General features: G+C 40.5%; 1 protein-coding gene across 1 annotated transcript in view; it reads right to left on the bottom strand.

The window, feature by feature from the left end:
* SMARCA1 (SWI/SNF related, matrix associated, actin dependent regulator of chromatin, subfamily a, member 1) overlaps positions 1–13,717 on the bottom strand; it is a 45,125-nt gene that overhangs the window by 10,326 nt on the left and 21,082 nt on the right. Inside the window, exons 15-22 of the mRNA XM_039348745.1 lie at positions 12,996–13,144; positions 12,664–12,783; positions 10,916–11,026; positions 10,690–10,803; positions 9,812–9,934; positions 6,891–7,023; positions 2,731–2,849; positions 1,785–1,997 (exon numbers count right to left, since the gene is read on the bottom strand). Coding sequence (XP_039204679.1) covers positions 1,785–1,997; positions 2,731–2,849; positions 6,891–7,023; positions 9,812–9,934; positions 10,690–10,803; positions 10,916–11,026; positions 12,664–12,783; positions 12,996–13,144 — 1,082 coding nt within the window. The remainder of the gene's footprint in view (positions 1–1,784; positions 1,998–2,730; positions 2,850–6,890; positions 7,024–9,811; positions 9,935–10,689; positions 10,804–10,915; positions 11,027–12,663; positions 12,784–12,995; positions 13,145–13,717) is intronic.

Raw genomic sequence — 13,717 nt, 5'->3', positions numbered from 1 at the left:
CTCCAGATGTCACGGGCACCCACACATCTGGAGGAGACATACGGAGAAGGCTTATCTAAACTAGTGTCTTATTTTTATATCTTGTGTCAACAAATTCCATAACTTCATGGTGTACCAAGAGCTCGCTCTGCCTGTCCTGAGTTCCCCATCAATGAAGCCAGGTTCCAATGTTAAGAAAATGGAAATAAATCACTTTATCTATTTTCTTCGAATCCTCTCTCTAGCCATTTATCCTTGCTAATTTTATAGACATTTTACTATGTTGTTCCAACTTCTTGGGCATATCAGTAACACCTTTTGTTCTTCAAAATCAGCCTTCCCCAATAATTTGATGTGTTTATGACAAAAAAAATGGGTGGGGGGAATTGTAACTGTATGTAGAAGACATCAAATTATGGAAAGCTGAAGCAGCTAATTATGGAAAATGAAATATTCTTTTACATAAGCTAGAGAGTAGCATATATTTGCTTAGTACTGGTCTCTTATGGAAGCATTGGGATTTGCCACTAAATCTGAATATTCCCCGAAGGAACTCACATTTATTGCGTCTAGTTCATCTTTTCATGTGCTCTTGTGCTAAAGAAAATAGTTCTAGAAACTCATGCTGAGGTCTGGAAGTGATACACTGCAGAGACAATTTAGCAATGATATCTTCTGCAGTTAAAATTTAATGTGTCGTTTCATTTTATCTGCCCAAAGTCAAACAATTGTACATTTGTTTTTTGCAGGGAAAATTCTTCTTCGCTTCAGGCAGAATTTAAGCAGACAATCAGTGTAAAGCAGAGGCAGATTGTTTACATGGATCCCAATTTTGCCAATGGAGTATTTTAAAAATATTCCAGTATGGAAGCTGTCCGAGAGTATTTATTTATTTATTTATTTATTTATTTATTTATGAGACTTATATACTGCTTTAAGTGCAAGCACTCTCTAAGCGGTGTACACCAGTAAGCAATGTGTGTATATATATATATATGTATATATATATATATATATATATATATATGTTTTCTGAGGTTTTCGCGGGTGTTTGTATGTAGGTCTTTGGTTGTTTGGGTTTTCTCCCGCGTAAAATTGGAAGTGTCTTGGCAGCCAGGCAGTGTAGACAAGACTCTGCTCTCACGCCCCATTGCGCACAGTTGATGCTGCAGGGGGTGGGCAGAGGGCGTGGACGCCATGGCACTGCTGGGCTGCCTGGGCGATCTGCAGCAGGCCCTGGAGGCGGTGAGTGGCCCTGTGGGCAGGCAGGATGGGGGACAAGGTGGGGGCGGGGCAGAGGCGGGGCAGTGGGTAGAATGGGGACGGGGCCAGTTTTTAGGCACTCAGTCTCTAGAAGGTTCGCCATCACTGATATAGGGTCTCCTGCTTGAGCAGGGGGCTGGACTAGAAGACCTCTACAGTCCCTTCCAACTCTCTTATGTTGTTCTTCTGTTTATCGTGAGGCCCAATAATACAACCTTTCTGGTCATGAATTTGTCTAATACCTTAATGGAATAGTTTGCAAGAAATTGAAAAACATGAGCTCTATTCTGACACTTCTGAAATCTGGACATTACATATCCTTAGATGGGACATGGGTAGCCATACAAATGTGGCATTAGAGCAAAACAGCTCAAGAGCAGCAGATTTTTAATACGTTTTTCTCATTGTTCAAAGTAAGTAATAGTGAAGTAGTTCAAAATAAAAATTGTATGACAGACCTATAAAACCTAAAGGATTAAAAAAAAAAAAAAGACACACACAGACATAAACCAAGTCCCCCATCAGCAGACTCCTTTGCTTACCATGGCCGTTCTGGATTTAATAAACCAATCAAATCTGAACTGGGGCGCGTTGCGCACACACTGCCTTAGCTCTTCATACACGTTTTCTTTATCAAATCCCATTTTATGCAACATGCATATCAAGAACCGATCCTCTTCCTCGGTGTAATTTTTGCCTTTGTTGGTTCCATACTGAATTCGCAGCTGATGGAAAGGGGCTTTATATCTTGCAATCTAAAGTTTCAAAAAATGTATTAAAACATATGTGCATGTATCCGAGTTCTTTTGCTAGGCATTTCTGTCAGCATCTCATTCAATAGCTATGCAGTCTACTTCAAAGGTAGGAAACTCACTAGAATTATGCCAAAGTCAAAGCAAATAAATCATTTCCGCTCAAAATGTATTTGGCAGTACTAAGTATTAAGATCTTCATACTGGTGATGTAACACTAGAATTGCATTATGCTTACACAGGGACAAATTATCCTATATTGAAGATACTATGTGAAAACAGCTCTCTGGAAATGGCTCTAATGCTGGAAAAGCGGAAGAAAAAAGAAGAATGATCTGTAGCAAAGAAAGGAAAGAGTCACTGGGAGTTGGGTAGTGTACAATTTAAACAAATGTGAATGGATTCCATTACAGTGGCAATGACTGCACTGTTGGAAGACTTAAAATAGCAGATTAAGGACCTATTGTCACAGAGAAAAACTATCTAGGTGGTTAATAAATGTCTAATGCAAACATGTTATAAATTAATATATTGGAGCATTTCAATTCTTACATCTTTATAAACACATATCAACACAAAGACTAAGTTTGCCTACTTCTGAATTGGTTAGGGAAGTTCTGAAATGAAAAATAAGGAAAGGACAGAGAATAATTTTATCAGCAGGGGGGAAAAAATCACCACCTGCTGGATTTTAAAGGACAAGATTAATTAGGAGAATATTAATGGACAGGTTTACTTTGACATCCAGTGCTTTTTTGATGCTAATCCTCCTCTGTATTCTGGCTTCTCCTCTTTCAATCTGAGCCATGATCCTCTCAATGTCCTGGAGTTCATTGCAACGTTCCCAAAATACAGCTGAAATTACAATAATAATAATAATAATAATAATCATACATGTTCCATAATAAAAGGAATATTACTTTAAAGCAATTAAAGCACTGAGTTTCATAAGCTGAGCTAAACGCAATTACAGCATCTCTATAGTGAGAAGAACGTTTTAAGTATTCTGAAAATGTACAGTTATATTTTATGTCCTTAATCTTTTTTATGCCAATGCTCTCAGCTCTTTCAGAAATTCAAAACAGAAAGAAAATATGTATCTGATTGGATCTGTGCACGTAGGTGAAGCACTCCAAATTTCCTACCAATTTTTTTAGACATTTCTTTCAAAGAGGGCATTATAAGCTGGAGGGAAAATGTAACTTTAAAATAAGCAATTAAGCTTAAAGCCAATTAGGTGCTATTCAAGGCAGAGTGGAAGAGGAACAGAAAAAGGAAGTACAGGCTAAAGCCAACAGGCCTTTTCACCTTAGCTTCTCAGCTACAAAATGCAGTTTTTAGCATTTCAAGTTGACTCTATACTGCAAAAAAAAAAAACCATAAATAGTGCCCCATCTGGTCTAGCTGTCTATTATCACAGTGGCCAAGCAACTGCATAAGAAGCCTATCAGTCTTCAGAGGCAGTTCCAGTGCCATCAAGGCAAATAGCCAGTGATCCCCATGAATCCCCCTGAATTGGTGGAACCCATTTTTTTAAGCCCACCAAGCTGATAGCCAGCACCGTATTTACAATAGTGAATTCTAATGGTAAATTAAGCATTGCATAAAAATCTTGTGTACGGATTTTTCCAGAATTCCTGTTTTATGGGCTGAACCTGCTAGTTCCTCTAAATGTCTCACAGAAGGCTGTAACTTCTTCTGAGTTTTCGGTGTCGGTGTCAAACAACTGCAAATGGCCCAGCTGGAAATGAGAGATCTCAGAAAGATGCCATCAAAGCAACTTGCACCAAAGACAAAAGTTTTATCCACTTTTTATGAAACTCTGAGAGATCCAGGGAGCATCGTAATGCCTAAACTTTTGTTCAATCTTACCACTTGTCACACAACAACCTATTATGTCAACGCTCCACATAATGTAATAGCCAGGGGCACTTACTTTCTCTGTTAAGAGTATCCAAATAAGCATAAAACAGGCTTTATTTTCTTTAAAAAAAATCATAATTGAAAACTACAAGGTTAGAGGATGTCTTCTCCTCATAACAATCCTTGATCAATGTGGGAAGTATCATAGGAGCTCAAAGGTTGGTAGTTCATAGCAGCTTTTTCCATTTTCTTCTAATCTCCATGGCAGAAAGTGAAGAGGAACTAAAGAGCCTCTTGATGCGCGTGAAGAAGGAGAGTGCAAAAGTTGACTTGAAACTCAACATTAAGAAAACCAAGATCGTGGCATCCGGCCCTCTCAATTCCTGGCAAATAGATGGGGAAGAAATGGAGTTAGTGACAGATTTTATCTTCCTGTGCTCCAGGATCACCTCAGATGGGGACTGTAGCCAAGAAATTAAAAGACGCTTGCTCCTGGGGAGGAAAGCTATGGCAAATCTAGACAGCATACTAAAAAGCAGAGACATCACCCTGCCAACAAAAGTACGTATAGTCAAGGCCTTGGTTTTCCCAGTTGCAAAGTATGGCTGTGAAAGTTGGACCATAAGAAAGGCTGAGTGCCAAAGAATTGAGGCCTTTGAACTATGGTGCTGGAAAAGACTCCTGCGAGTCCCCTGGACTGCAAGGCGATCAAACTGGTCAGTCCTGGAGGAGATCAACCCCGACTGCTCTTTAGAAGGCCAGATCCTGAAGTGGAAACTCAAGTACTTTGGCCACCTCATGAGAAGGAAGGACTCACTGGAGAAGAGCCTAATGCTGGGGAAGATGGAGGGCAATAGAAGAAGGGGACGACAGAGAAGGAGGTGGCTGGATGGAGTCACTAAAGTTGTGAGCTTAAATGGACTCCAGAAGATGGTAGAGGACAGGAAGGCCTGGAGGAACGTTGTCCATGGGGTCATGATGACTCAGACACGATTTCGCAACTAACAACAATCTCCATCATATTGTAATTATTGAAACAATGCACCAGTCCAAGTGCCTTAGACAGTAGCAATGAACCAGCTTCTTTTCTCCCTAATTTGGGCATATACACACATAAGTCTTGAAACTAGAATTTGTAGCTTCGGAACTGGGAAGGCGTTAAATGGAAGTTCTCCATTTAAGAAGCAACTGTACTTTATTTTCAGAAACATATGTGCTGTGCCTGACCTGTGGCTTTAGTACCCAACTCCACACACGAAGGCCCTTATATGTATGAAAATAGAGGGTGCAGGATGACCTTAAATGATAGGATGGGAAATATAGTATGGAAGGGAGAAGAGTCGGTTAAGCGAGAGCCCTCTGCTTTTAAGGATGGGAAATATTTTTTTTTAATTAGAAAAAAAAATTATTTTCCATTTTTCAATACCTTTAGTACTTTCAATACGTTATAAAAAATACCTTTAAACTAAATTCATACATATAACCTTAGGTGTCGCTCGTCCACCTCCCCCCCCCCGACTGCATCCGCCCTCTCCACCTTCCTTCCCTACTTCCCTCCTCCCTCTCTCCTCTCTTCACCTCTCTCCCCTCCTCCCTTCCTCCCATCCTACTTCCTTCCATCCCTTCCTCCTCCCCTCTCATCCCTCTTCGGATGCAGTCCAGGGGAAATATCCGAGCGGCACCTCTCTCAAAATTACTCTATCTATTTTATACATTAATATTTCTGTTTATCTAACCTACTTAATAATCCCACCCATCCCCACCCCCCTGCCCCCCACCCCACTTCCCGGAGCAGAATACAGGGTTATTGTAAACAAAACAAACACAATCTACATAACTTTTAAATACAATAAACAAATTCATACTTACCCCTTAACTCCCTCTAAACTTTAACATCATAATAATGTAAACAAATCTGTTATGAATCATTTATTATAAAATTCTATAAATAATAATTATTATTTAAAAAAAAATGTAATCATAAAATAAATGGAACTTTAATGGGAAATATTTTAAAGAATGCTGCTGCCCTTGAAAAGTATGGCTGAGTTTGCAAAGCAGAGTTGCGTTTACATTGGAAATGCATCCGGGATTCTTGTGAACCCATCACTCAACCAAACAGCCATCAGCCTTATAACGCTGTCAGGGGAAAGGAATCATAAATCCAGGCACTCTCCCTCTGCCTTGCCAGCCACAGCACTGTCAAATGAAGCATGTCGTAAACCATTCGTCTGAAATGGTCTACTCTACGGTCTCCTACTTGAGCAGGAGGCTGGACTAGAAGATCTCCGAGATCCTTTCCAACTCTGTTAATTCTCTGTTCGACGTTCTATAACCTAAAACTCAACCAGTGTGGAAACAGGAACTGCTGCAGGAGTATGGTGCAATAACCTCAGCATAATCCCGCAGCAGGTCTTAAATCTTTCCATCCAGGATATTTCCTTCTTTCCACATTACACATTCCTGTCAGAATCCAATTATATTACATTTCTAGTTATCTACTCTGGGAAAAACCCATTTCTGCTCTCTCTGGATTCTGTCATACTACGAAGGGGAAGGGGGGTGAGCAGGGGGGTTTTATGGCTCTCACTTCCTTCATTAAAACTTCAAAAGGACTGGATGTGGATTCTCACCAAGAGGACTGACCAGAACAATATGGCCATCACCTTTCATCTACTCTCTCTGAAGTCTCCCTTTTGCCGGCCATAAGGAAAAAGGGGGGGAACAAGGATCGTCGCCTGGAAGAACTGTAGGGTGGGGGGCTACTTGGGAACGCTTAAAACATTGAAGGATGGGAGAGAATTTCTCAGATCCTGTCTAGCACGCCTGCCATTATTTTCTCTTAATAAAGATGCCTGTTGGAAAAGATATTCCAAGAAGTTCTGTCTTCTTAAGATGCAAAGTGAGGTGGGCCCCCTTGGTAGAATTACAAAGGTAACTCAACAGAGAGAGAGAGAGAGAGAGAGAGAGAGAGAGAGAGAGAAATGAACTGTTCGCAATCCTTCTTAATTAATCAAGGAACAATTAACCAACCTGAATACTCAATAACTTCCTCAGGTGACTTTCCTTCCACCTCGCGGGCGATATCATCTATGTCGTCACGGCCATATTTTTCATTAGCTTTAATAAACTGGTTGAAGTCTCTTTTGTTCCAGTTTGTAAAACCCTGTTAAAAGAAGAAGTTGTTTTTGCCAGAGCTTGCATCTTGAAGAGGACACATTTGGATTTGCTCATTAATGCCGTGATACAATGTCACATAATAATTACAGGGGTTAATGATCTTGCAGTATTTCCACAAACATCTATTATCCGGGGTTTATTACTCAAGTCAAAAAAGCTGAGTTATTTTTGAGCACATCTCCTCACGCATAAGGGAGAGAAGTTGTTCTATTCATGCTTGTAAATGGCAACTCTCCAAAGAGACAAAGTTCAGTCCGAATCTTAGCGGGCTTTCAGTTGTATCACACTTGAACAATTACAAGTAAGTAACCCAAAAAAAAAAATATGTAAGAATATGATGGCATTTGTCCAGATGTCACAGGCAATCTTCTGGAACTAAATGCAGGAACATTCTGTTTCAAACACTTGCAAAGCAAATGGTGAATGAAATTAACACCTGGAAGAGAAGAAAATCTCCAGTCCCCATGCATACTTTTGATAAAATTGGGGGGGGGGGAGAGATTAAAAAAAAAACTCCTGCTAAGTATGGAAGAAATATAAACAAAAAATTGGCACTAAAAATAGTTCCTTAAACATCATTAAACTTTTAAACCATTAAATGCGGAACCTCTAAAGACTCATTTATTGGAGAGGCAAATGTCAAATATTTGATACAGTGTGCCACTGATAATCAGTGCTTGACCAACTGCAGAAATATTGTAAAATGCTATATACATACATACATACATACATACATACATACATATATATGGTTAGAAATATGAGTAAAAATTCGACTCTTGGGTATGTCCATATTGCTAAAATAACGATCACCAAGAGAGTGAGTAAGAAAATAGAATTGAATCAACCTAGCTTTCGTTGATAACTCTCAACATCGTCAGGGTTAAAAGGCAAACGCTGAGAGAGAACCTATATATATGATCGTTAAACGCCTGTTTCCGGCTCCTGGAGCGCGTCACCGGCCCCAGCTGATCGAGTTGCGCTCTAAATGCACCCCTTTCGTCAACGGGAAAGGAACGCGCATTGACGAAAGGGGTGCATTTAAAGCGCAACTCCATCAACTGGGGCCGGTGACGCGCTCCAGGAGCTGGAAAAAGGCGAGAAAGAAAAAGAAGAGGTAAGTTGGTTAGAGGGTGGATGCGGTTTGGGGGGAAATGGGTGAGCAATACCGAAAATGGTGTGTATTAATTTGTTTTATTTTTTATCTGAAGTATTTTTAAGATTGTATTGTATTGCAAAATTGAAAATAAAAATTTTTTACAAAAAAAAAAGAATGTTATATTTTGTTTGAGATGAATGCAACAAAGCTCTATGCTTCCTATCTCATAACATGCAAAGAGTGCTAAAAATTACATTTGAATAGTCCAGCAATTCAGGCATAAAAGTAATTGCACTGCTTCAACAACACTCATTAAAAACACAAAAAAAATCTAAAACTTGTGAAATTTGTGCTAGAAAGCTACTGATGAAATGTTAAGCAGAAAGTGTCTGGAACCATCCACCACTGGAAGTCCCCAACTTATGACCGACGGTCAGTCATGCGACACAGAAAGTGCAGGCGTTGCAGTGCCCGCTTCACCAGTGTCTTGCTGTTGAGTGACCAAGCCAGCCTACTTGTTAACTGCACACCCAGCAATTTGATACTGGTAACCATCTCCACAGGTGAATCATTAATACACGGAAGTGTGTGGCTGTGCCTGCCCTTTCTGAAATCCACAATGATCTTCTTAGTTTTTCCTACATTTAGGACAAGGCTGTTTTTGTTACACAGGTTCATCAAACCCTCTACCTCCTTGTGGTAAGCACCCTCATTGTCATCCTGAAAAAGGCCCACAACTGTTGTATCAAAGAATGGGGTAAAATTTACTTAACAAATGTCTCACTCCCAGCAACATAAATTTTGGGCTGTAAGTTGAGGACTACCTGTATTGATGATGTTACCTAGTTTGGATCATGAAACGTCTGCAAGAAAACAACCAAGAGCATCAAGAACCCCCTCATTTCAACCCTGAGCTACAAATATTCTTCTTTAGTGGTAGCTTTTTTTTTTCCAGCTGGGGCTTCCTCCATTATTTATATTTTCCTGCTCCAACAGCTGTAGGGGATGGCTGTTATTTTAGGGCAGTGGTTCTCAACCTGTGGGTCGGGACCCCCTTTGGGGTCGAATGACCATTTCACGGGGGTTGCCAAACAATGCAGTCTGCCATTCCCCCCCCCCCTTTTCCTTAGCCGTGCTACTCCCTTTTATTCTATTGGCTTTTGAAAGCCAATAGAATAGACTCTCTTGAATAGAGTCTAATTCTATTGGCTTTCAAAAGGCTGTCTCTGCCCTGCTGGGCCCATCAAAAATCCCATTCTGCAAACGGTGCTGAACCAGTTGAGTAGTCCTCGACTTACGACCGGTTGAGTAGTCCTCGACATACGACCGGTTGGGGGTCGCGGCATTAAAAAGGTTGAGAACCACTGTTTTAGGGTCAATAACATTATCTTATTTAGGGGAGGATGTGTGAGTTTTAATGTAAAATATCTGCATTAAATATCGCATTTACGTCCCCTTCCCCCTTTGGGGGGATGGAGTGGGGGGGGGGAACTGCATGTAGTCCTGCCAACTCTGGCTTCGAGTCAATGCAATTACAAATTAATCCATATGATCAGACAGCATTTGCAGTTTTCTAGGGGGCAATTATGGTAATGTCTTGCACAGCAAGTAGACGGGTTCATAATCACTTCTTCTTTTTTTCCCCTAACAAAAAATAAAGCCAGAAGCTAGATACCTGGGTGAGCAGCCTTTCTTTCTCTTCAGCCTCTTCGGAAGAAAGAGGAGCCGATTCATCAATCTTCCGCTGTTCCTCCTTCTGCACCTGAGCTGCATTCGGAAGGTCAGGGTTTCTGGGGACCTAAAACCAAGCAATGAAATGAACGAATAGTAAGCGAGCAACGCTTTAAAGGTTCTGGATAGAGGCCTATCCGGCTCCCTTTATGGCCTGTCTCCGAAACGCCAAAGGGAGAGATGGATGCATTTTTTTTCCCCCATCTGCTGGAGATTTGTTAAGGGAAGAAATATTTCCCTGGCATTTGGGGCAACAGTAGAGAAACATTCTTTTTACTTGTGTTTACAGGCCTCAGAAAGTTCTCCGGGCGAGATGAACGTAATCTATCATAACTCATCTCTTTCCCTTGCCCCCTCAATGGCTTGCAGGCACTTGTTCCACCCAAGAGTACCAGTAACAGCAATACATAAGTGGCCAATGCGTGTCCAGAGCTCTTTTTAAAGCTTCCAAAAACCTCTGGGTACCATAAATATGTTTTGTGTGTGTGTGTGTGTTTGTGTGTATGTGTGTGCGTGCGCGTAGAAGACACAGCGGGAATACAAATCGCCCAGTGCTTAGGCACTGAAGAAGTGACTTGTGTAATAACCTCTATCCTGTTTGGAACAGGCCAGTGCTACAAATAATTGATTTTAACAATGATGCATATTTATTTATTAATACCATTTATATGCCGCCCAATCCCTAGGGACTCAGGGCGGCGTACAAAATTAAAACAATAAATATAACAATAAATATAAATCCGGAGGGGTTGGGCTGGGGGGGGAGAGAATTATTTAACATTTGAATATTATTTCTTTAAAGTTAAGGGTGTCGTTTCTCACCTTATAGCCTATCGTCTTCCGATAATAGAGGATTTCTTTTTCAAGAAGTTCAAATAACCGTGGCGGAAAGAACTGGAAATCTTGAATATTTGGCTGCTTTGGTGGTCGTGGAGCCTTTGAAATGAAACATATAGGATAGCGATGCTCTTGTTCTCGTTTTTATTTGCGTATTCATGAAAATGAATATATTCGCTCTTTGTGTAACAGGGAAGGTTAAACGGCTCACCTTTGGGATTTTAGGCTCACTGACCCGCAGTGCCTCTCGAAAATAGGCATCCACAGCATAGTTGGCTTTGCGTTCTCGCTTTGGAGGCTCGATCCATTCCATCATGCTCAGCTAGAAAAAAAATAAATAAACTCGTTAAAATGGTAGGGCAGTGTTTCCCAAACGTGACTATTTTAAGGCATGAGGACTTCAACTTCCAGAATTCCACAGCCAGCGTTGCTGGCTGTGGAATTCTGAGAGTTGAAGTCCACATGCCTTAAAAATGTCAAGTTTGGGAAACACTGTGGTAGGGAATAGATTGACAGGTTCTTGCTAACACGGGTGCTTCTTTACAAAAACCTGAACAAATTGCTGTGCACTGGCTAATGCTTTCTGTATTGCTTCTGAACAGAAAATGCCTTTTTTTTAAATATTGAAATGTGAATAGTAAAAACTTCCTTGCCATATGTTAAACCATAGCAGTACTGAATTTGAGAAAATTAGGAAATAAAAGCCCACGTACATTATTTCACATGCATGAGCTTGGGTGACAGCTTCCTTCAGAGAAACAAAAATTAATCGCCTTCATGGGACTCGTTTGAGAATTCCATGATGAACTTGACTAGGATACATTTTCACATGCATCCATCGCCTGGACCCAAGTACAATTAACTTTTGGACCACTTTTAGGCATCCTACATTACACACTGCTTGGACTATGCTTATTGCATGCATTAACAGCAAAATTAATGGGGGGCAGACATTTGGTAATTAAAGAGAAAAATAATGGTTTGATTTAATGCTGGCTGGGGGACTCGGGGAATTGAAGTCCGTACATCTTGAAAGTTGCCAATGTTCTAGATATTACTGGATTAAATCTTCCTCTGTTTCTGTCCATTGGCAATGCAGGCTGATCTGAAGATTCAACAGAATAATAGAGCTGGAAGGGACCTTGGAGATCTTCTAGTCCAGTGGTTCTCAACCTTTCTAATGCCGCGACCCCATAATACAGTTCCCCATGTTGTGGTGACCCCCAACCACTTATACATCACTGGGTGCCAGGGGCGTGGCCAAAGAAAAGGGGGAAAAAAATGGCGGACAGCCTTGTTTGGCGACCCCCGTGAAATGGTCATTCGACCCCAAATGGGGTCCCAACCCACAGGTTGAGAACCACTGTTCTAGTCCAACCCCCTGTTCAAGCAGGAAATCCTTTTCCCATTCCAGACAAGTGGGTATCCAATCTCTTCTTAAAAAACCTCTAGTGATGAAGCACCTACAACTTCTGAAGGCAAGTCGTTTCACTGGTTGATTGTTCTCACTGTTAGGAAATTTCTCCTTAGTTCTAGGTTGTTCTCTCCTTGATTAGTTTCCATCCATTGTTTCTTGTCCTGCTCTCAGGTGCTTTGGAAAATAGGTTGACCCTCTTTTCTTTGTGGCAGCCCCTGAGATATTGGACCAGTACTATCATGTCACCCCTAGTCCTTCTTTTCATTAGACTAGATAAACCCAAATCCTGCAACCATTTTTCATATGTTTTAGTCTCCCGTCCTCTGATCGTTTTTGTTGCTCCTTTCTGCACTCTTTCCAGAGTCTCAACATCTTTTTTATAATATTGTAACCAAAGCTGGGTGCAGTATTCTAAGTGTGGCCTCACTGATGCTTTATAAATATCCAATGCTTATTTTAAGATCCTACTGAAATCAAAAATCATTCTCTGCAATACAATTCATGTGACTGCAATGCCACGTATATATATATTAAAAATGTACCTTTTGTTTCCCTCTATAATCTTCCCCTTCAAAATTGTACAAACTCATTTCAGTCTCCATTGTGAAGTTCCGAAGTGAGCTTTCACCCATTTTTTGCAAACGTTCATTCATTTCAGCTGTCTGCAGAAAGTCACAAGAAGAAAAAAGAAAACATATTTTTAGAAATGTCTTTTTCATGTATATAAATACTATGGCTGATCTTAATCAGTCTGTATGAAAAGTTAGCTAACCCAAGAGATTTTTTTTTCTGGTTAGTTCCAAGCTGATATTTATTACAGATAGCAGGAAAAAAAAAAATAAGGCACAGTGATTTATGTTCCACATTATCTCACCTTTTTTTCACCTCTTTCTAAAATAGTAGTAATGTCTTCATCAGTAAGTTCACTGTCTTTGGAAGCGAATACGTGAGTTGCTCCATGACGGATCATTTGCAACATTTCATCTTTTGCTAGTTTGTTAGACTGCTGATCGATAAGCCTTCCTAATACATAAAACACAGAGAATTTTAACTCCAAACCCGTTCTGAGTTCTATACTAGAATTATAAAGTCATATCCTTCTCTAAGCAGGCTATTTAATAAAATCATAATTAAAAAAGTGGAAGTATAACAACAAATTTAAATACTTCATTTTAATGCCAAATCTGAAGTAACGATTTATGGAAGGGATTGATTTATGGAAGAAGGAGGAGGAGGAGGAGGAGGAGGAGGAGGAGGAGGAGGAGGAGGAGGAGGAGGAGGAGGAGGAGGAGGAGGAGGAGGAGAGGAGGAGGAGGGAGAAGAGGAGGAAGAGAAGAGAAGAAGAAGAAGAAGAAGAAGAAGAAGAAGAAGAAGAAGAAGAAGAAGAAGAAGAAGAAGAAGAAGAAGAAGAAGAAGAAGAAGAAGAAGAAGAAGAAGAAGAAGAAGAAGAAGTAATAGTAGTAGTAGTAGTAGTAGTAGTAGTAGGTCATCTAGTCCAACCCCCTGCTCAGGCAGGAACCCTATACCATTTCGGACAAATGGCTGTCCAGTCTCTTCTTAAAAACTTCCAGTGTTGGAGCATTCACCGCTTCTGGA

Source organism: Crotalus tigris, unplaced genomic scaffold (assembly GCF_016545835.1).
Source record: "Crotalus tigris isolate CLP2741 ecotype Arizona unplaced genomic scaffold, ASM1654583v1 scf7180000018172.2679963, whole genome shotgun sequence".
NCBI classification, from domain to species: Eukaryota; Metazoa; Chordata; class Lepidosauria; order Squamata; family Viperidae; genus Crotalus; species Crotalus tigris.
This window is presented reverse-complemented; position numbering and strand designations above follow the sequence as displayed.